This window comes from Podarcis raffonei, chromosome 1 (assembly GCF_027172205.1).
Source record: "Podarcis raffonei isolate rPodRaf1 chromosome 1, rPodRaf1.pri, whole genome shotgun sequence".
In the NCBI taxonomy this organism is placed as follows: Eukaryota; Metazoa; Chordata; class Lepidosauria; order Squamata; family Lacertidae; genus Podarcis; species Podarcis raffonei.
In genome coordinates, this window is record NC_070602.1 from 138,564,318 (window position 1) to 138,586,413 (window position 22,096).

Genomic DNA, 22,096 nt, shown 5'->3' on the forward strand with positions numbered 1-22,096 from the left:
TTGTTCACCTTCTTCATAGCCTAAAAAGGCCTCTGCACTCTGGGCTGTGGCACTGGGAGATCCACTAGCTTCAGTCCATTCGGAGCTGAACAAAGGGTGTTCATAGTACTCCTCATCTGAATTGTAGGGCTCATCATCAGGCACAGACACTGAAATGGAAGGGGCAAGGAACTTACGCCTCTCCCCTGTGGCAGCTGGCCCATGCCATGAGCTGCTGCGAAGAGGTCCCACCTCATCCTCAGCTCCTTCATCTACAGACAGACACACAGGAAGAAACTGCACAGAGAACTTGAAGAGACAGAAGGACATAACACAAGACAGAATGGAAACAGGCAGACACGTACTGGACACTGATGCAACATCATGGGATGAAAGGAAACAACCATGCTAAGCTCAATGTCATCTCAAAGGCACAATACACACATTTAATGCATTGGTCAACTTGAATGCATTTATTATGTTTTCTGTGGTGCCTACAGGAAGAGTAGTCCATGTCTTTCCACAATGCAAATGAACCCAATAGCCAAAACAAGCACTTTGTTCCAAACACCTAAGTTATTAAGGATATTCTAGATATGAGTCAAATTTGCCACAGCATGTGTCAGAACCACATTATATAGTAAAAGTAAAAGAAACTGGGACAAAACTAGACATCCATCAGCAAGCAAGGCAGAATAAAAGAGGTCTCCCCTCCATAAAGCAAACAAACAAACAAAAAACCAAATCCAGAAGAATCTTTTTATGATTTGTTGAAATACGGGTTTGAAACTTTTGGGTATCATTTCATCATCCCATCAGTAAGCAAAAATGTTGTCTAATCACCAAAGAATAATGAAGTTAATGTATGCAGCCAGGGCATGTTTGCAATCCAAGGAAACAAACATCACTGCTTGCCCTCTCTTAGGAAACTTCTCCAACCTACCACCTCAGGCCAAAGTATAATGATAGGAACAATCACATATGTCTGTTCCCAAGTTTGCCCATTTGGTCATGTGAGTTTGGTGAGTATGCGGGCTACAGTGCTTGCAAATGAGGCGCATGTTGGTGATGGGAACAAGATCCTTTCCTTGTTTTACCTTTCTGTTCTCCATCACTTCAGCCACACCTCTCCCCATCCTGGTTCAATTCCAGTTGAGTTTCCATCACTCGTATAGCTCTCTGGTGCAAAGGTTTGACTTCCACCCATTACTTTATATTTGTACAGGCAGACATCTGAACAGCAAATGTAACTGCATCCATCACATCAGGTATGGCCCCTAGGAGTATCTTTTTAAAGAGTTGCTCTTATAATCAGACCCTGCACCTTCCTCTACTGAATGATAACTTTATGTACTGCAGACACATACCATATAGGGGTTCCTACTTATTCCAGACTATTATCCCAGACTATTATAACCCAAGAACTGTCTTAGCCACTGACAAAAAACAGGCAGTATATAAGGAGCCACAAATGAATTCTTTTTCTTTTAAGATAACAAACAAATTCACTTCAACAAAGAGGTTAAGCATCACAATCTCCTCTTACTGAACAGTGGTACAAGTAAACTCATTATGTCACGCTTTGCTTTTGGGAAGACTAGAAACAAAGTTAAAGCTTGACTAAGCATCCACAAAGCTTGAAAGTTGGTATCTGGTTGAATGCTGTATTCAGCAGAGGTCCTCTTCAGCTGATCTTCCTTTGTAGCTTACTGTCCAGGATTTGCTCCAACATACAAAAAACCTACAAAAATTATTATTTTCACATTTCAACTTCCTCCACTTATTGCTAACACACAATGCAAAAGCAAACCAGAAACAGGTAATTGCTATTTTCAAGTGTAGTTCACGTGATCTAAAGACTTGCATGAGTGCACCCATTTTTCTCATTACTTTCCCAGGGGCAGTTCTGTGCACTGCCATTAGAGGGACGCGAATGAAGTTCCTTGATGCCACAGGTGACTGCTTCAGGAAAGGTGGAACTCAGAAGTTTCACAGGGTACAAGGACTTCACTTTGCTTTATCAACCTTTTTTATTATTCATTGTATAAAGTTATGATTCTATCAGTGCCTTTCAAGCTGGAAGCTATGCAGATTTCTTCACTCCCTCATCCACCCCCACAAATGTATTTTCATTCTAAACACAAGTATATAATTTCACTTTAGGATGTCATTACCTTAACTGGTCAGCGGCTTTTACATGGAGCAGTAAAAGCAAATGCTCTTCCATTTGCTCTTTATGTACGTGTCTGTACCAGAATAAAAGGTGGAAAGAGATGCTGCTGCACAGAGAGTTGCTCATCCTCTGCTAATCCGCACACACAAAGTTATGTGTTTTCACTTCTAAGGGAGTGCCAGCTTTCTCCCCAACTTTTCGCACTTTTTAAAATCAGCCTCCCCATCCATGTTTCCTATGCAGAGAATTAGAACTTAACTTCTTTTAAAAGAAGTAAAAGCTGAATTTGCAAAAGGACTCACTGCAGGGCAAGTATATGGAGAAGCTGTCTGCGAAACCAATCTGTGGGCATAACCCCAAAGTCCTGGGTCAATGCCAGCTCCATTGGAATGGTGCTGAAGGTATATGAATTCTTAAGCAGATAGCTGAGAAAGGTGCTTTAGTTAAGATGTTCTAGCCCACCCAAAAAGTGCCTGTGTGGCTCGCCTTTCCTTATAGAGACTTCCAGTACCACTTATGTAGTATGTAGGTTAGCCCAGTCCAAACTTCTCTTCCCTCACTGCTTCCAATCCTTTTTGACAGACATCCTGATTCCAAGACTGTTCCCCCCAGGAGGTAGCAAGCAATCCTTCATGTATGAAAGCTTATTCCTACTCCTAGCTGGAGTAATCTACATGGGAGATACAGTTCAATGAATGATGCGAGACCCAATGATGCTTTGCCATGGCCCAGAATGGCATGATTATGACAATCAAATTAAATTGTATGAATTAGCCTAAAATGCAGCAAAATAGCAACACAATAAAGGGGTCTCGATTTGTGCCTCTCTTTAGTTTGCTTTATAATGTTAAATTTTCAAGGTCATATATTGCTACTTAAGACCTCCACCATATGGCATAATTGCTGAAGAATGAAAATGTACTGGAAGTACATTTGAATGCGTTATATTTTAATTGTTGTAACAAAAAAAATAAATAAATCATACAGCTCTTTTGTCCATTGTAGTAGGTACTCTTTAAAATATATGCTGTAGCAAGACTCTTTGAAATGAATTGGGACTGTCCTGGTACAGCCTAATGATTGAAGCCTAGCTAGCAGAGAAATATTTTTATAGAAAGCATTTTTAAATTCAAGCTGCTGGATATCTGTTGCCAGCAGGGCGGGGCGAAGGGGGCTGGGGGGAGATCAGAATACATTCTAATCAGTGTTAATTCTTTTAGAAAAAAATAGCTCTTATCAATTTGTAAAACACTCACTGGTCTCAAAATCCTTCCTCAAAGACATAAATTATAAATGAAGATCTTGTATCCTGGGTCCTTTTCCTTCAGCATTTTTATTCTTGCTTTTATACCTAAAGTGGTGCACACTCCAGGCTTGATCTCATGAAGCATACAGCAGACAAAGAGGAAGCTGTCTGTGCAAGGCAGCACCCAGTCCCCTTGCCCAGCTCTGGCTGATTAAATGTATTCAACACTGCTCGGGGGGAAATCCATACCCTGAAAAAAAAAATCCAGCTACAGTATTCTCAATGCACAAAATAGTTTTAATAAAATCGAATTAGGTTTCTTACCTCCTAGTGCTGTGCAAACAGACCCACTCATTCTTTTATGTAGGTGAAGCAAGTTATCAAAATAGAACAATGAAAGCTGCAGCAGCAAATCCTTCCCTCTTCTGAAACAGATTTGCCTTACAAACCTCTCTCTGTCTCTCTGTCTCTCTAATTTGTGTTTGCTGCTTGGTTGGCCACATCTACCTTTGTCATGTCTGCTACACTGTGATTTCCCACCCCGGGATGACTGAAGGAAATCACCCTCCTACTCTGGACTATGCAACCTGCTGACAAAATTACCACCATCAAAATGCTGTGGGGAAAGGAATGGAGTGTTAGCAGTCTCGTCTCCTGTGCTCAATCCAAATTCCACGCTAAGCAGAAGCATGTTCCCAAATGCTTCTAATGATGCAAATCAATAACCCACCTGTGTCTACTTCTCATAAATCCCAACCCAAATTCAATCCATGGCAGAGGTATGGGTTATGGTGCATGGGTTAAGTGAGGATACTGTGTGTTCTGCAGGTGTGGGAACATGAAGAAAGGACAAATGGCAAATAAGACTACAACAGTTGTACTTCCTTTGTAGCAAAGCTTTTCACAGGCATTCCGTTTGACCTTGGGCCCTTGTGTGTATGCATGTGCACTCGCATGCACAGGGAGTATGAGGCACTAATGGAGAAGGACATGAATAGATGGGTGTGTTTTCATCAGTACTGAAAAATGCTCTGTACATGCCTCAATGCTGTATGTATGCAACAATCCCTGACACTGAGGAGAATGGGACTACCTCTGTCACAATGGGCAATGGAGTCCTGAGATGCCTGTGGCTCATGCTCACTGCATGCAGTTTTCAAAGCTATAGACACAGAATAGTCCCACAATGATATAAATGGGACTAATTTAGTCATCATTAATTTCAATAGTACGCTCTGAGTAAAAGTTAGTTGATCATAACCCTAAATATAGATTAATTCACCAAACAAATAAGAAAGCAAGTTGTTTCGAGACAGAAAAAGAAATGAGCTTTGGCTGAACATGTTTGTTGACAACCCTCCAGTCCTTTTCTACAAAAAATAATAATAAAATAAAATAAAATCACACACAACACATAGATACCTTGCAGCACATTCGAATTATGATTACCCATTAATGGTGAAGCACACAGCGTCTTGGACTATATGCATAATACTGCCAAAGTTAAACAATCTGAAGTTCCACTTATTTCAATGAAAAAGATTTACAGTACATTCCCACATTCTGTTTATGCTGCCTGGAAAGGCACTGTATCCTTCTGTCTGGTGAGCAGCGTCTTCTGTTTGCAGGGTGCTGAATGGCTGCATGAGCATGTTATCTTGAAATCGTGAGCACAGACTTAGTCCACGCCTGGCTAAGGGTAAGGTACTATGAGCATGCTGCTCTGTGATTGGTGAGAGTTAGTGCTGATGCTGTGGTTGCTGGGAGAAAGACTGTCGTAGCTGCAATGGTACTTAAAAGTAATGTTGTTTTGTTCTCAGTGTTGTGGCTGAGAAAGCAGCGACCACTTGGAAAGCTAGGACTATTCTGCCAGGCTAAAATACCTAGAAAGAGTAATTCCACGCTGAGCGAGCTTAGTGGGACATGCTTCTGCATAAACACGCTTAAAATTATATTGCATTGTATTTGTTGACTGTCAACAGATTTTTAAAGTTTTGATAATCTGCAAATCTGTAAGTGTGTATGTTTGACTTATTCTTCAGCTTTCTTGGTTTTTTGTGATGTATGTTTTAATGGCCATTGGCCTATGAATAATAAAAATCCTACTGATATTTAACTCTTCTATTAAAACAAAAGGGTTATAAAAGTGATTGCTTAGATTGTTATAACCTCTTATTTTGGGAGATTTGAATAAAAATGGTTGACTTGGCTGTTCAGCTGGGGGGAAAACAAACTTTTGAAATAATGTTGTTTGTTAACTTGAAAAAGCAAGCTTGAATGATATATTAACATACACTACTCAATAAACATATATGCATCATAGCTTCAGAATCCTGCACAAACATCAGCTTTTTGGTTAATTTTTATAACCATCATTTTCTCTATTATACAGATTTTTATAAAACAGAAATACAGTATGAATTGCTAGCTGTAGCACTCGGAGCAACATGATCTACTGAGTCACAATGACCTGGAGATGTTTCATCTCTTTGAAATACTAACACAGAGAAGAGGTAGCTGGCAGTTAAATTCATTAGAGAGCCTTAACATTCCTGGAGATCAATCAATTTTCATTTTATACAAAACGAAAACCAGCAGAAAAGCGACTGCACTAACATTAATGACTACCACATAAAGCCAATTTTATGCTGGTATCTTAGAGTGTAATCAGCAGGTCTGGTGGGTTACCAAAAATGTTAAAAGGGTGCTTCTGAGACAGAAAGGTACCCAAACAAACCCTTCAATGTGGGATGTTCTATTTTCTCAAAGTGAGCACTTTAGATAACATGGGTACATCACATCACAAGCTCTGAATTGCACCAGTGTAAGCAATGTACAGGTCAACGTAAAATGCTCACTCAGGGGCTCATCCACACTTACCACTCTTTCTTTCTTTCTTTCTTTCTTTCTTTCTTTCTTTCTTTCTTTCCCCCAGCTCTTTACCTGCAAAAACCTGCTCTCCGGTGCTGAACTGGAGTAAATGGCAATCTGCAGAAAACCTTAATTGCCATTTGCTCCAATTCAATGTTAAACACCAGGTGTTCCTGGGGAAAACAGTGGGGCGAATGAAGAAGAAGAAGAAGAAGAAGAAGAAGAAGAAGAAGAAGAAGAAGTAGTTGCTCTGACATGGAGCTTTCAAAAGTGGGCCTATGTCTAGAAAGTGCAGGGCAAAAAGTAAGTGTGGATGAGCCTAGTGCACACAGGAGTACAGTAGTAGGTAATGGTTTAGTCCTTAATTTTCACATTGATGTCTGACAAGCAAGTACAGCTGGTGGATCAGCATGCTATTTCCAGTTTTGCACTTCTTTAATCAATTCTCAAAACATAAAACCGGCTCCCACATCGCACAGTACCAGGAGCGGGATGAAAGATGATTTTGTGATGAGTTAAAGCAATCTCAAACCACTAACATAGCAGAGACTTGACTCCTTTCAGTGGCATTAACTGAATAACAAGGTTGCATATTACAATTAGTACTTTCATTAAGAAGAAGGGTAAGGGCTCATATACACACAGTACAGCACTTCTGGGTCCGTAGCCCTTCAAGTGCACAGTCAAGTGACTTAACACTCTGCATCATGCTAAAAGCTCCTTTCCTGTGGAAAGTCTGCCTGCAAAGGAGAAGTTTAATTACTCTCCTTAAGTAACATTTCACATACAAGGAAGTTTCAGTTTATGGCTATATGTATGTTTAAGATTATAGGTACGTATACACTTATGAACCCAAACATGCATGCGGAAACATGAGCATTCAAATATACATAGTTTCTTCCCTTCCACAGGGAAGTAGCATAGCCCCGGGAGGAATATATCATGTGTTTTTTCTGCACATGAAGCTCAGCTCTAACTTTTCATACTCTCTAACATCCATTAGAAGCAGAGACTGTGACTACAAAGTTTCCCCAAAGTGTCACCTTAATAACATAATGAAGTGGTGGGTAACAGATGTGCAATATAAAATCAAGTCTCCAGTTACAGCCTATTGGCTGAAATAGCCTTTGTTAAACATGTGACTAAGAGGCCTCTTGATTTAAGCACATGTTCAAATTTCTTTGTCAACAGAGGTTTGCAGAGCTCTGTAGATGGGGGCTGCTGAAGTTAGGGGGTTCTACAATACAGGCCTGGGGTGGGGAACCTGTGGCCTGCCAGCTGTTGCAGGACTCCAACATCCATCAGTGCTAGGCACTGGAGCAAATGGCCAGGAATGAGAGGAGCTGCATTTCAACATTTAGAGGATCAACATTCCCCCCTTCCTGGCACAGGTACATCAAATTTATTCCAATATTAAATCTCATCAAATTAAAAAGAGCTTAGCACTTGGACACAAATTCATGGACCCACAAAGATATTCACAAGAATAATGATGGTTTGCAGTAAAATCTGAAAAAATGCTGACCCCAGGAGTCTAGTTCCGCCCCCCCAAAAACAAATCTCAATTTAAAAAATAGTAAGAATATTACTCATTTTATTATCAGGGAGGACTTGCCATTTCCCCCCAACCCCATGGCATGCTCCTGTGCTTTTAAAAGTTTCAGGTAAAGCATATATTCACTGGCTATGTAAAAATACAGAAAGAGAAAGAAGATATTGAACATCACGGTAGCATTTAATAACCTCAGAACAGAATTGCACTTAATTCACATTTATCTTACGATAGTTTTTTACATTTATGCTGTTATGTTTTACATTACCTGTCATGTCTAAATTTAAAAGAAAACAGATATAAAGTAAGCAGAAAGAAAGATAGAAAGAAATTAATTCAAGAAACGAACCTTTTCCCAGCATGGAAATAAAGCGCTGGAAAAAGCTTTATTGTGTTTTGTCTTGAGGGCTGCCAGAATACATTGACATTCCTACTGCTAGGAGATGCCCTTTGCATCCTCTATAGTTGGGTATACTGGGTAGTAAGTATGTTTCCCTAGTCCAGAACTTGAGAGATTGCTGTAACCATTTTTCCAAGTTCAGCTTTTCTCATCGCAGGTAGTCAGTGATAAGAGAAATTGTACCAAGTGGAATTATCCTCTATCTGCAAGCCTTAAAAGCAGGGCTGTGGAACCAATGGGCTTCTTGATATTCTTGGACTCCAACTCCCATCAGCATGAGTCTGCCTGGCCAATATTGGCCAGGGGTGTTGGCAATTGTAATCCAACAATATCTAGAAGGCCACAATTTTTCCTGCCCTTTCTTCAAGGTACCAGAATCTTTTCAAAGCCATTTGGAATATCTATTCAATGGCGCAACAAAACTTGTATTCATGTTAATATACACTCCCAAATATCACCATAAGCATATATAGACACATACATAACAATGTACATATCGGTACTGCTTGTGCTTTACAGCGATGTGGAACTGCTAACTTGCTATTAGGGAAAATGCTTGCTGCCCTTTAAATTAATGCTGACAGGTCATCCTCCTACCTCTCTCATTAGGATTCCTGGGTTTCTCTCCTTAGAGATGGGCTCTGCAACGCCCAAGGGAATTCTTACCTTCTTCCAATGTTCCAGTCTGCTCTGAAGCTGGTGATGGGGGCGGAGAAGGAGGCAGGTTAGCTGTTTCTTCAACTGCTAAAGATTGAACAGTAAAAATGAGACAAACAATTAACTGCTTTGAGACCAGGTTATGTCAACTGGACAATCTATGCCAATGTTTCCTAACCTGGTAGCCCTGCCAGATGTTGTTCGACTCTCATCAGTCCAAGCCAGCAAAGCACTGGTTGGGGGGTGATGGGAGTTGTGGTCCAAAGCATCTGGAAAATACCGGGTTGGGGAAGGCTGATCTGCATTACAGTTACCTGGCAGCATATTATAACATTTCTATTGAGTTGGATCTAAGACTTGCATTGTCTTATACCAACAATAGTAACCACTCGATTCAGATGATGTAGCATTATGCTGATAATTCTACTGAAATAGCTTATTGTTTTTGTTTCTTTAGTAAAGTTGTACATAAATACTAGAGTTTTTTGTTTACATCAAAGCCGTTTGAATGATTGACCTGATAATTCTTACACGCCTTGAAGAAAAGCACATTCACAAGCCAAAAGCAGGAGGGGAAGAGTTTTTTAAATATCATTCAGGGGAGAAAGAACATCACATAGAGGTGCCCAACCACATGTTTAATTCACTTACAGGTATCTGAAAGGATAAATGTATAATTGCTTACATAAATGATTAAATCCTATTTTCTCCGGAACCTACTTAATTTCATATTGTAACTGCTTAAAGCCAAATCTTGAATTTTTCCAGCTCAAGGCTGACCCACAGCTAAGCAGAAACCTTTACCACTAACTTCCTTTCCAATGCCCAACTGCAGTATATGAAACACGAAAGTGGGATAGTGACAAAACCACAGATACAGGGGGAACAAGACCCATGGAACATTTCCTAAACCTTCCTCTTAAAAGCCTGAGCATTTTTCTGCCAAAGTTAAGCATTAAAGTCCATTTGTTTCAGTGGGAAAAATCAGTATATTCTTAAGTCATTTTCATTGATCTCAGCAGGGCTTAAATATGATTCAGCTTGGAAGAGTTGTACCTATGCTTCTGAGTCGCTATACCTGATTACAGAAAATGGTTTTGTAACAGTGCATGCCTATTAGCAATTTCTTCAACATATTTGGGATGTCATGTAGATAAGTTAAGTCTTTATTAACAGTGTAAAAGTCAAAATCATTCTATTACAAAAAATGGTGGTGGTGGTGATACATTATACAAATACATACACCAATGAATGTTCACATTCAAGCACAGAATGCATACTGTAGGGAAACTATTACTTGCTTATTTTGGTGTGTGCATGCAATGGCAGCTTTTACTATGAGGGCTCAGATATTTTTCAATGCAGTTCAGCAAGAACTTAAAACATGTGCTAAAGCTCCATTTGCTTGTTTGAACCAAACAATGGGTTGAATCTAATGGTGGCTTTGTGCTTAGAAGAACCTCCACATGCACAAGGCAAAGCACCCAATTTTCACTGGTTACCCCAACCTACTGCAGTCTTCTGTGCCATATCCAATACTGCCCTGGGGGAAAAGAACATCCCCCAAGTACAGCTTTTTGAGTTTTGCATTAGGTAGAACTTGGAATCGGAGAAAATTGTTTGAGTGAGTGCTTCTTGCAAGTGCAAAGCTACCATAAGATACAATCCGTTGTTTGTGCTAGCTATATAACCTTGTTCTGTATTCAACTGATAATTCAGGAAGCAATCCTAGCTCATAACCAGGATGAGTGGAGTCATTGCTCTTTCCAAAGCCCTGCTGCTCATGCTGACCAGAGTAGAGGATGGGGGCAGTATTTTTCTCCACAATGGCACAAGAGAGAAGCCTGGATCAGGCTCCTCTCTGGCAGCTAAACTCACTTGGCACCCAGTGGATCTTTCATTGGTCTTGTTCGGCCCTGTTTCGGGGCCTTATTCCTGCGGTAGCCTGTCAACAGCTCATGCTTGCAGCAGCTGAAATAGGCTCCTCCACATCAGCGGAGCCCCTTGCCACCCCAGCCTAGTGGAGCAGGGCTACATCTTAGCTCTCCCCAGCAGCACAGGTCAGGAAACAGGATTGTTCTGTATGTAACCTTTTTATTCTGCCCTACAGAGAACTCTCTGCACTTTGAAACCTTGATGGTCTTCTGTCATCAGAAATGACCCTCATGCATTTTGCACCCTTTAATAAAACTGTGGGCAAAACATGTGGCTGAGCAAGAGGGAAAGACTTTTTGTAAAAGCATAGATTGACATAAAAAGGTTGGGTTGCTTTAAATGCTGGGGAAGGGAGGAGTACTCCAAATACAAACATCAGAATTTGAAACACAAATCTCAAGCATTAAGCAAAGATCAGGAAAATTGGATCAGGGAATGTTTCCATCTTCCCTCAAATGTTGCATGATACAGGGGCTACTTCCACATGGGTAGCTCCTGTCACTTCTACTGTAAGCTGCAAGAAGAATTACAATGGATTTCCCACATGATCAGGAGTATTGCTCTACCTACATATCTAGCTATCTATCTTTCTATCATCTATCTATCTATCTATCTATCTATCTATCTATCTATCTATCTATCATCTATCTATCTATCTATCTATCATCTTTCTATCATCTATCTATCTATCATCTATCTATCTATCTATCTATCTATCATCTATCTATCTATCTATCTATCTATCTATCTATCTATCTATCATCTATCTATCTATCTATCTATCATCTACCATCTACTATCTATCTATCTATCTATCTATCTATCTATCTATCTATCATCTATCTAATCTATCTATCTATCATCTATCTATCTATCTATCAATCATCTATCTATCTATCTATCTATCTATCTATCTATCATCTACCTATCATCTATCTATCTCTATCAATCTATCTATTTATCTATCTATCTATCAAGGTAAAAGAGTAAAGGAGCCCTGGATGGTTAAGTCCAGTCAAAGGAGACTATGGGGTGCAGCGCTCATCTCGCTTTGAGGCTGAGGGAGCCTGCCTTTGTCCATAGACAGCTTTTCCGGGTCATGTGGCCGGCATGACTAAACCACTTCAGGCGCAACGGGACACTGTAACGGAAGCCAGAGCACACGGAAATGCTGTTTACCTTCCCACCCTCTTTTCCATAATGTTTGTTTCCTTCCCTGTGCTGCACCCTGTCTTCTATCTCTTAAACCTTAACAAAACTACTATAATCTTTAATCCATTCTGTTGGTAATTTATTATGGTGCTCTAGCACTTCTTTCTCTGGCGATCACTCGTAGCCGAGTACTATAACACTATACTACAATAATGCTATATGATATGCTATTGCTTTTCCATTTTTTCAAATATACATATATATAGGTGGGAAAGTGCTTTAGCAATATTTAAAAGATTGATTAAAAAAAACAAAAATGGGGTAATAAAATGGCACCCAGCACAAATGTTATAAACAAAGTGTGTTGACTTCCTCAATGGGGAACAACTCATCCTTTTTAAAAGACAGAAGACAAATACTGAAGACTTCTACACCTGTAGAAAGTGTGCTACTCTTCTATTCTGCAAAAAATGGACTTTCTGCAATCTGAGAAAAGATGGAAGAGCCACAAAGAAAATATAGGATGAGAATGCTTGGACACCAACATCATGTGGATGCCTTAAAGAAAGTAAGTGCATGAGGCACTGCAGTTTCCAAACTAAAAGCCTAGTGTGGAAGCGCCTGGAATTGGCAAAGCTTGTGACTTTCAAGCAATAAGCAGAATTGCAGCAAGTGATCATGTGGATAGAAGGCCTGCTCTTGAATAATGTGAATATGTCAGCATCTTAGCTCTTAAATTCTTAAAATAAATGAACAAGTAAATAAGAAAAAATCTAGGCCACAGCTGCAGTGCAAAAGCTTGACATTTGTAACACAAAATACAGCTGAGATTGCTTGCTTTACCTAAAGGTAATGGTGCAGGCTGATCTTTGTGCTGGGCTTCTTGTTCCTGTTCACCTTTCAGGACTGCCACAGCTTCAGCTGTTACTACTTGGACTATCCTTGCGGATACTTCTTCTGGGACAGTAGTAAGATTAACAACAAGACAAACAAAAGCACATTAATGTAAGTGATATAGGGAAATATATATGTGCTTAAAAGGCACCCTGCATGAACAGTGATTACAGACTAAGATGGTACTTCTGAAATTACAGTCTCTACAGTCACCCTATTACGTTCAATGTGTTTTGATCTACAACAGGTTTAGGATCCCTGCTTTCTTCTAAAATATTTTTCAGTAGATTGCTTTTTTAAAAAAAGGCGTTGCAATTGGCAATCTTGTCCTCCAGTTGCCCATTAGATGGATAGATGGCTTTTTACAAAGGACTCCACCCCAAAATCCACCAAAAACTACATGGTGCCATCCTCATTCCAGAGGCCTTTGCCCCCAAGACCCAAGAAGAAACCAGAATATCTGAGTTCCAGGATTGACAGCCCTATATGTGGGGGCAAAGTTCAGTGTGAAAACCACCTCATCAGCTAAAGCAATTAGTGTGGAGGAGGAAATATCAGGGAGGGAAAACACTTTTCCTACATGCTTTCCTAGCTAAAGACCCAAAAAGCACATACACACACAAGTTGGCCAGGCAGTTTGTTCCTGATTGTTTAAAATGTTCAAAGATTGAGGTGGCAGGACCATTGAAAGCTAGTCCATTGACCAAGCAACACCATCTCTATATTTGAATCCCCACACACTTGATGAACATCAGGTATAAAGGCAGTGCCATTTTTCTCATCAGTGTGTGAAGAAGCCTAAATTCATCAGCAACCAAGCCTTACAGTAACATCCAGTTCCTAGCCTCGCTTTCAACCGTCTCATTCCATCCTCCCACTTCCCATGCTGCTGCCCGTTCAGCTGCACCTGACCTGAGGTCTGCAGGAAGGACAAGAAGCCTGAAACCATTTCCAATTGCTGGGTCATAGTTGGGGCTGGTTTTCTGGATTACCACCTAGCAAGTAGATAAGACCTATTTCTCATTTGCAGTCCCCTTCTCCTGAGCAAGTTGTCCTAAGCAGCCCACAAGACCAAGGCAGGTGGAGAGGTAAGCTACAGGAATACACTTCCTTTATCTTCTCAATGACTAGAGTCATTGAGTTAGGATTTCATTCCTTATAAGCCTCCCCTACTGCATATCTTAAAATCAACCATGGTCCTCAGTAATTCTACTAAAACTAACATCTCTAGAGACACCTGAACATGTTTTACACTGTTTAAACCATCCCCTCTGTTTTCTCCTTTGCTGCTGTTTTCTGCCACTTAGAAAATGGTATCGAAGGAGAAATATGCCAAAACTTTGCTTTCAAAATACATTCCCAATATACAAAAAGTTCAATAAAAGATGTCAAATTGACCCACACAGTGCTATAAAATCACATCATGTTTTTATGAGCAATGGGAGGGTCTGCAATAAAGTTTAGAGCCACATTCTGCTTGGACAAATGGAAACACCTGAGAAAGTGCTTTTGCACAAGAGTATGTCTGTCTCGGGACGTGGGTGGTGCTGTGGGTTAAACCACAGAGCCTAGGACTTGCTGATCAGAAGGTTGGCGGTTCGAATCCCCGCAACGGGGTGAGCTCCCATTGCTCGGTCCCTGCTCCTGCCAACCTAGCAGTTCAAAAGCACGTCAAAGTGCAAGTAGATAAATAGGTACCACTCCAGCGGGAAGGTAAACGGCGTTTCCGTGTGCTGCTCTGGGCCACCAGAAGTGGCTTAGTCATGCTGGCCACATGACCCGGAAGCTGTACGCCGGTTCCCTCAGCCAATAAAGCAAGATGAGCACCGCAACCCCAGAGTCGGCCACGACTGGACCTAATGGTCAGGGGTTCCTTTACCTTTACCTATGTCTGTCTCACTAAATACCCACTTACCCACCCAGCTGCTCCACACAACCCCCCTCCCCAAAATGTGAGGCAACATTGGGGTGGGAAGGCTACAACTGCTGACATTATCAGTGACATCCCTGTCTGTGAGCAAAATTTCTGCTTCCACATGCTGAGGTTGGATCAAAGCCAATAAAAATAGATGTCACTGATATGCTTAATGCTATGGTGGTCACCATCAGTATCATCATATTAAAATAGCTGATTAAGATCGAAGTACATGTTGTGGAACAGAATATAAAAATGGCATTATCACTTGTCTTAGCTGCTGGATTGGCAGTAGGAAGTGTATATTTACCTTAGTTCCTGGCATTTAACATGTACTATTGTTTTATCTCACAACTGGCAATAATTTAGTATTGTATTGAATTATTTGTAGGGGGACAGTTGATAGCAACAGAATTTTATTGACTTCAGTCAGCAGAGACAAAAGTGTCAGATCAACAGTGTGCCCAGAATCTGCCAAGCAGAGATCTGTACAGCTGCCAAGTCACTCTATAGTAGTTCCAAACTGCTGTTAATAATTCACGAATATGTTTGCAAAAATACTGAGTGGGTGAAAAAGGGACAATATCTAGCAGAATGACTCATCTGTCAGAGATGTCTGGTGGGAGCTTAGGCTGAAGGGCAGTGTATAAATTCTCTAAATAAATACAATATGACCACTTGTATTCCTCATCCTTTTTTAAAAAAAACCAACCTGTTATATATTAGATTTTATTTTTCAGTTTTGCAATTTAATATTTATTATAAACTACCACGTGTGCAGAATATAACTGTTTCAAAACATGTGCCTTTGGGGCTCTATTCACTATCAAGCTGAGTTTAAGGTCTTCCTGTTAACCTTTATGACCCTGAACAGCTTAGGGGCAGGCTGCCTGGGAGAGAGCCTCCCTCTTTACAATCCAACTCATTCCCTGAGGAGGTGACACTTCTAGCCATGCAGAAATTAATCTGCAATAACTCGAGTAAGGGCCTTCTCTGCAGTGGTCCTTTTTCTGTGGAATACCTTTCATCTATAGATACTTGCAAATTCTGGGTGAACCTTCGTGGTTTGAAAGTTCAATTCAACCTTTGTAAAAAAAACTCCAACCAGTTGGATCAAATATTGAACACACCTGAACTGTTTCATAGCAGAAACCCACTCCTTATCCTTCCATCACCCATTCAGATACACTCCTCATGGCTGTTACAGGCTGGGCACCCCCCCCCCCATTTTCTCCCTCTAAAAGAAGGACAACTGAAAATTTTATCTGAATTTTCTCCAACTTTTTGTGGCCGCTGTCAGTGGGCAATAGTGAGGAGATGTGATGTTCCAGATCTGTGGGTTTAAATCTGGATCTACTGCAGACAGCTAGAAATGCTTCTGAGGGTGCTGCCAAATGAGAGCTTGGCATCACAAACAAATTCTTTAGCTACAGTCCTTGGCTTCTTGTTTCCAACAGTTTTTTGTATCAACATTCCAACAGGGACACCCTGACTACTGATCCCATTTTATTCCTGAAGCTGTGTTTACTTCAGTCATGGCCACTAGCCATCAATCATCCAGACCATGCCTTGTTGTACTATCAAGATCTTAGTCTTGCTCTTGCAACCATGCAACAACTGTTAAGTACCATAGACTTTCTTTGACCCGGTCACAATGGCTAAAAGTTAAAGTATGTATGGGGGGCAGCGCTCAAAGAGAGGCTGCTTTGCTGACTAATGGAAGCTTCAATGTAAGGCATAACAAACAAACTAACAAACAAAATCACCTCCAGGGATGCTATGAAGTAAGGTTCAGTTCATAGCACTATTTTGATGGATATTTTTGGTGACACAGGAGGAGCAGTCAATGCAGCAGAAACAGTATTTCTACTATTAATGACTACTATAAAAACAACCCAGACATTTGGTACTAATGGACCCTATAAATAGCAAATCCAGTGGGTAAGTCAAATCTTTGGAAGGTAGCTATTAAACTTCACAGTTACCTTATGGTTCAGTTAAAGTTCAAGGGATTCAAATGATATTTAAGGCAAAAGAAAGAAAAGGGAATCCAGCCAACTTCAATGTAAAGCTCTCAAAATGTGTATTGGTTATGCATTGATTTGCTTTGGCTGTTTCACTTTTATTTCTGGAATGAGAGCAACAAATGCTGAATTAGGCATAAATAAAGTTCTTGGATGCCCCTCCAGGCTTATTCAGTGCACATTCTGCTTTTTGCATCATTCTCAAGGATGAGGCCTTTCATATTTCTTGAGCTTTATGAAAACAAAGGGGGGAAACCAAATTCTACTGGGCTTTCACTTTGTCAGCCCCCCATGCACTCCTACTTGATACAAATCACAAGCTGACAGGATATTGAATCAAAATCTTACTTTGTAAATTTGCTAAATATGAACTTCGATCAGGCAGTGATGAAAAATATGAGAGAACTATTAGCCTGTGACTGTGTCGACCACAGCAAACTATGGCAAGTTCCTAAAGAAATGGGAGTGCCTGATCACCTCATCTGTCTCCTGAGAAATCTCTATGTGGGACAAGAAGCTACAGTTAGAACTGGATATGGAACAACTGATTGGTTCAAAATTGGGAAAGGAGTACGACAAGGCTGTATTTTATCTCCCTGCTTATTTAATTTATATGCAGAATACATCATGCGATAGGCTGGGCTGGATGAATCCCAAGCTGGAATTAAGATTGCCGGAAGAAATATCAACAACCTCAGCTATGCAGATGACACAACCTTGATGGCAGAAAGTGAGGAGGAATTAAAGAACCTTTTAATGAGGGTGAAAGAGGAGAGCGCAAAATATGGTCTGAAGCTCAACATCAAAAAAACGAAGATCATGGCCACTGGTCCCATCACCTCCTGGCAAATAGAAGGGGAAGAAATGGAGGCAGTGAGAGATTTTACTTTCTTGGGCTCCATGATCACTGCAGATGGTGACAGCAGCCACGAAATTAAAAGACGCCTGCTTCTTGGGAGAAGGGCAATGACAGGCCTAGATAGCATCTTGAGAAGTAGAGACGTCACCTTGACAACAAAGGTCCGTATAGTTAAAGCCATGGTTTTCCCAGTAGTAATGTATGGAAGTGAGAGCTGGACCATAAAGAAGGCTGATCGCCGAAGAATTGATGCTTTTGAATTATGGTGCTGGAGAAGACTCTTGAGAGTCCCATGGACTGCAAGAAGATCAAACGCATCCATTCTTAAGGAAATTAGCCCTGAGTGCTCACTGGAAGGACAGATCGTGAAGCTGAGGCTCCAATACTTTGGCCACCTCATGAGAAGAGAACACTCCCTGGAAAGACCCTGATGTTGGGAAAGATTGAGGGCACAAGGAGAAGGGGACGGCAGAGGACGAGATGGTTGGACAGTGTTCTCGAAGCTACAAACATGAGTCTGACCAAACTGCGGGAGACAGTGGAAGACAGAAGTGCCTGGCGTGCTCTGGTCCATGGGGTCACGAAGAGTCGGACATGACTAAAGGACTAAACAACACCAACAATCTGATCTGAAGATGACAGCAAACTGGGAGGGGTAGCTAATGCCATAGAAAACAGAACTGGGATTCAAGATACCTTAACAGATTGGAGAACTGGGCCCAAACTAACAAAATGAATTTCAGTAGGGGCAAATGTAAATTTATACCAGGCATAGGCAAACTCGGCCCTCCAGATGTTTTGGGACTACAACTCCCATGATCCCTAGCTAACGGGACGGGTCTTAGGCAGGAAGAACCAGCTGCACAAATATAAGGTCAGGGACATCTGGCTTGCGAGTAGTACATGTGAAAAGGATATAGGGGTCTTCGTAGATCATGAGTCAACAGTGTGATGCAGAAGTAATAATAATAATAATAATAATAATAATAATAATAATAATAATGGACAACTGGTGCTATAAGGTAAGGCAGGGGAGAGGGCTGGTTTTGCTCCCTTCCCCTCCATAGTTCTTTTTTGCCTAAAATAGTAGATTCCCCCACTTTATTTGGGAACAGGACAAAAACATGTCATCTACTATGGCCCTTATTCTCTACACATAGAAAAAAAGGAAAACAACAGTCAGATGGTAAATCGGTCCATACCATCTCCAGCTGGAAACAGATTTAATATGAGATTGAATAATATGCACATTTCAGGACAATAGTCAAATACTGGAAAGATTCGAAGAGAGAAACACTACCTTCTTCCTCCACTACCACCTTCTCTTCCTCCCCCTCCTTCTTTTTACCCACATTTTAGACTAAACCTGTAGGCAGTGGTGATAATGAAAATTAGTTATATTCACGGTTGTGATATCAGGAAATAAAAACAATTTCAGAATGCTCTTTGTCAAACTTCACAGCAGGGTGCAGAGCAGTTTCCTGGGCAACCAGCATTAATAGCTGGCAAAGGTAGACTCTTAGACAATAAAAGAAATGAGTAATTTTCAGCTCTTAGTTAAGTGCATATGCTAAATATATTCCTCATACAATAAAGAAAATTTATTACTTGCTACATATAAACAGGGACGTGGGTGGCGCTGTGGGTAAAACCTCAGCACCTAGGACTTGCCGATCGCATGGTCGGCGGTTCGAATCCCCGCAGCGGGGTGCGCTCCCGTCGTTCGGTCCCAGCGCCTGCCAACCTAGCAGTTCGAAAGCACCTCCGGGTGCAAGTAGATAAATAGGGACCGCTTACCAGCGGGAAGGTAAACGGCGTTCCGGGTGCTGCGCTGGCTCGCCAGATGCAGCTTGTCACGCTGGCCACGTGACCCGGAAGTGTCTGCGGACAGCGCTGGCTCCCGGCCTATAGAGTGAGATGAGCGCACAACCCTAGAGTCTGGCAAGACTGGCCCGTACGGGCAGGGGTACCTTTACCTTTTTACATATAAACAACTCGAAGCATCTTCATTAAACGAAGCAATCCCACACCATATAATTTTTTTGCATGGAACAGATTTAGATTCGGATCATAGTGGGCTGAAGCAAAGTATTTCAGAAAATCTTGCTGGGCCTTATAGGATGTCATGGTTGAAGAACCCTTGATAGGTTCCCACTAACCAACTTCTCAGGTTCTCAAATACACTGTTTGAAAAGCTGTCACTGGGTGCCTTTGGCCAGTCACTGCCTCTCTCTAACTCCCTTAAAGAGTTGTTGTGTGGATAAAATAAGGAGGTGGAGAACAATGTATTGAGCTCCTTGGAGGAGGGCAGGATATACCAGTAATTGTAATAATAAATAAAATACATTTAGATGGTACCAACAGTGTGAAGTAGTACCATATGGTCCCTTTTCCAAATAATTTGCAATCAAAGACAATCAAAACAGAGAAATGAAAATAATTACTCCCTCCAACTTCTTGCTTCTTGAAGCTTATCCATAAAAATGGGCTGTCTAAGAACCACAAAAGGGTTTTTCTTGAAGTAGGGATGGGGAAGGGGATTTGATCTTAGTTGTATTTTAATGACCTAATTCATACTTCTCAAACCAATTCACAAACCAAAATTCAGTTACCCTTTGAAATTCTCCATCCTAACAATATGTACAAAATTGCATATATATTAGGGGGAAATGTGATTAAGAACACATAAACCAAAACAACAAGAAACAAAATGCATTATATTAGGGGGAAATGCTTGCAACAAATGTATAGCGTTAGTTAAAGCTGCATACAGTGGTACCTCAGGTTAAGTACTTAATTCGCTCTGGAGGTCTGTTCTTAACCTGAAACTGTTCTTAGCCTGAAGCACTACTTTAGCTAATGGGGCCTCCTGCTGCTGCCACGCTGCCAGAGTCTGATTTCTGTTCTTATCCTGAAGCAAAGTTCTTAACCTGAAGCACTATTTCTGGGTTAGTGGAGTGAAGCATATGTAACCTGAGGTACCACTGTATAAAAATGTGTTTATGAAAATAAATCTGCACTAAATTGCTGATGCTTTTTTTGTGAACCAAATTTAAGATTGGGAAAATGAGAAATGGAGAGAAACTAAAATTGACAGATTTTTCCATCTCTACTTTCAAGGGAAGTCACTGTCGATTGCTCTCTCCTAGGTCAAGGTTGTGTCAGTGAATTAGAGGGGGAAATCTCTCAAGCCCCTTTATCTCTTTTCTCTCTTGATCCCACTGCTTTAACTGTTGTTAATTTGCAAACCCTGTCTTTTAAAGCTTCAAACAAGATTGATTGCTATGTGAAGGTTGTGTGAACATTGGCCTCATGGTACTGGACAGCACTTTTCATTTGTAGATTGCTTCCAAAGAGTGTGCCTCCATCCCAGTTTTGCTGATAGTGAAGCTGAGAGATAATGCCAGAATCATACAAGCAAGATGTGAAGCCTCAAACACTACAGATATCGTCTTCTTTTTTCAGTGGTTACAGATTGACACAGCTTTACAGATTTAAATCATGTATGTTGCACCCTTATATAGCAAGCCTTTCTTGACCCTCTCCACAATATCTAACTAATTTCTTATGTCCCTACTATCTAGTCCTCTTCAAAGCTATCCCCGGCAAACCACATTGGTTGGATTCATAGTGGGTTGGATCCAGATTAAGTTGTACTTAGTTCCTATTGAAATAACTGGAATTAAGTAATGAATAATTTGTCCCATTGATTTCCAATTGAATCCAATGGCAACTCTTTACACTTCTGAGTAGACATACGTATATACAATTAGTCCAACTCACAGTAATTCCTATTTATCAGCAGATGCATATAGCCAAAAGTCTCTCCTCTTCCACTTATTATTCCCCCACCAGAAGACAAAGTAATGCTGTGTGTAGCTAAGCAGTAAATACTGTATATGCATAGGAAAATCAATCAACATTAAGCTATCTGCAGTTTCTGTTTCAAAAAAATGGACTTATCTAGATGTGTCTACTTTTGGGCAGGGTGTTTACATATCCACAACAATCATGCTAACTCAGAGAGGCAATAATGCAAATCACAGAAATATCCACATATATCCCTAACAACATACCGAATAGAGCTTAATAGTAAGTAGAAAACAACCTATGCAACCAATAGACAATGGGGAATTGTGATCACAACCAAAGAAAGCTGAGTGAGGGCAGGCTGCATGCGTGACAAACTATGAGTTAGAAAGCTGAAACTTAAAGAAGAAAGGAAAGAGGATTACTATAGTAGGGATATAGTAGGGATATAGCAGAGATAGAATGAATTAATGAGGGAGGGAGGGAGAGAGAGAGAGAGAGAGAGAGAGAGAGAGGAAAGCAGAGATTAGATCTGTAAAAGAGTGAAAATGTAGACTAGTATAGAAATGGATGGACATCAATAACACTGGGAAAATGAGAACAGAAAATGCAGTTGTAAGATGAAGAAA

General features: G+C 40.7%; 1 protein-coding gene across 44 annotated transcripts in view; it reads right to left on the reverse strand.

The window, feature by feature from the left end:
• The window catches only part of MAP2 (microtubule associated protein 2), a 221,573-nt gene that overhangs the window by 55,756 nt on the left and 143,721 nt on the right, over positions 1–22,096 (reverse strand). For 27 of the 44 annotated variants that reach the window (XM_053365105.1, XM_053365085.1, XM_053365096.1 and 24 more), the window contains 2 exons: positions 12,809–12,922; positions 8,888–8,965 (listed from right to left, as the gene is read on the reverse strand). In XM_053365105.1, coding sequence (XP_053221080.1) covers positions 8,888–8,965; positions 12,809–12,922 — 192 coding nt within the window. The remainder of the gene's footprint in view (positions 1–8,887; positions 8,966–12,808; positions 12,923–22,096) is intronic. The other 17 variants (XM_053365357.1, XM_053365270.1, XM_053365253.1 and 14 more) reach the window with 4 other exon arrangements.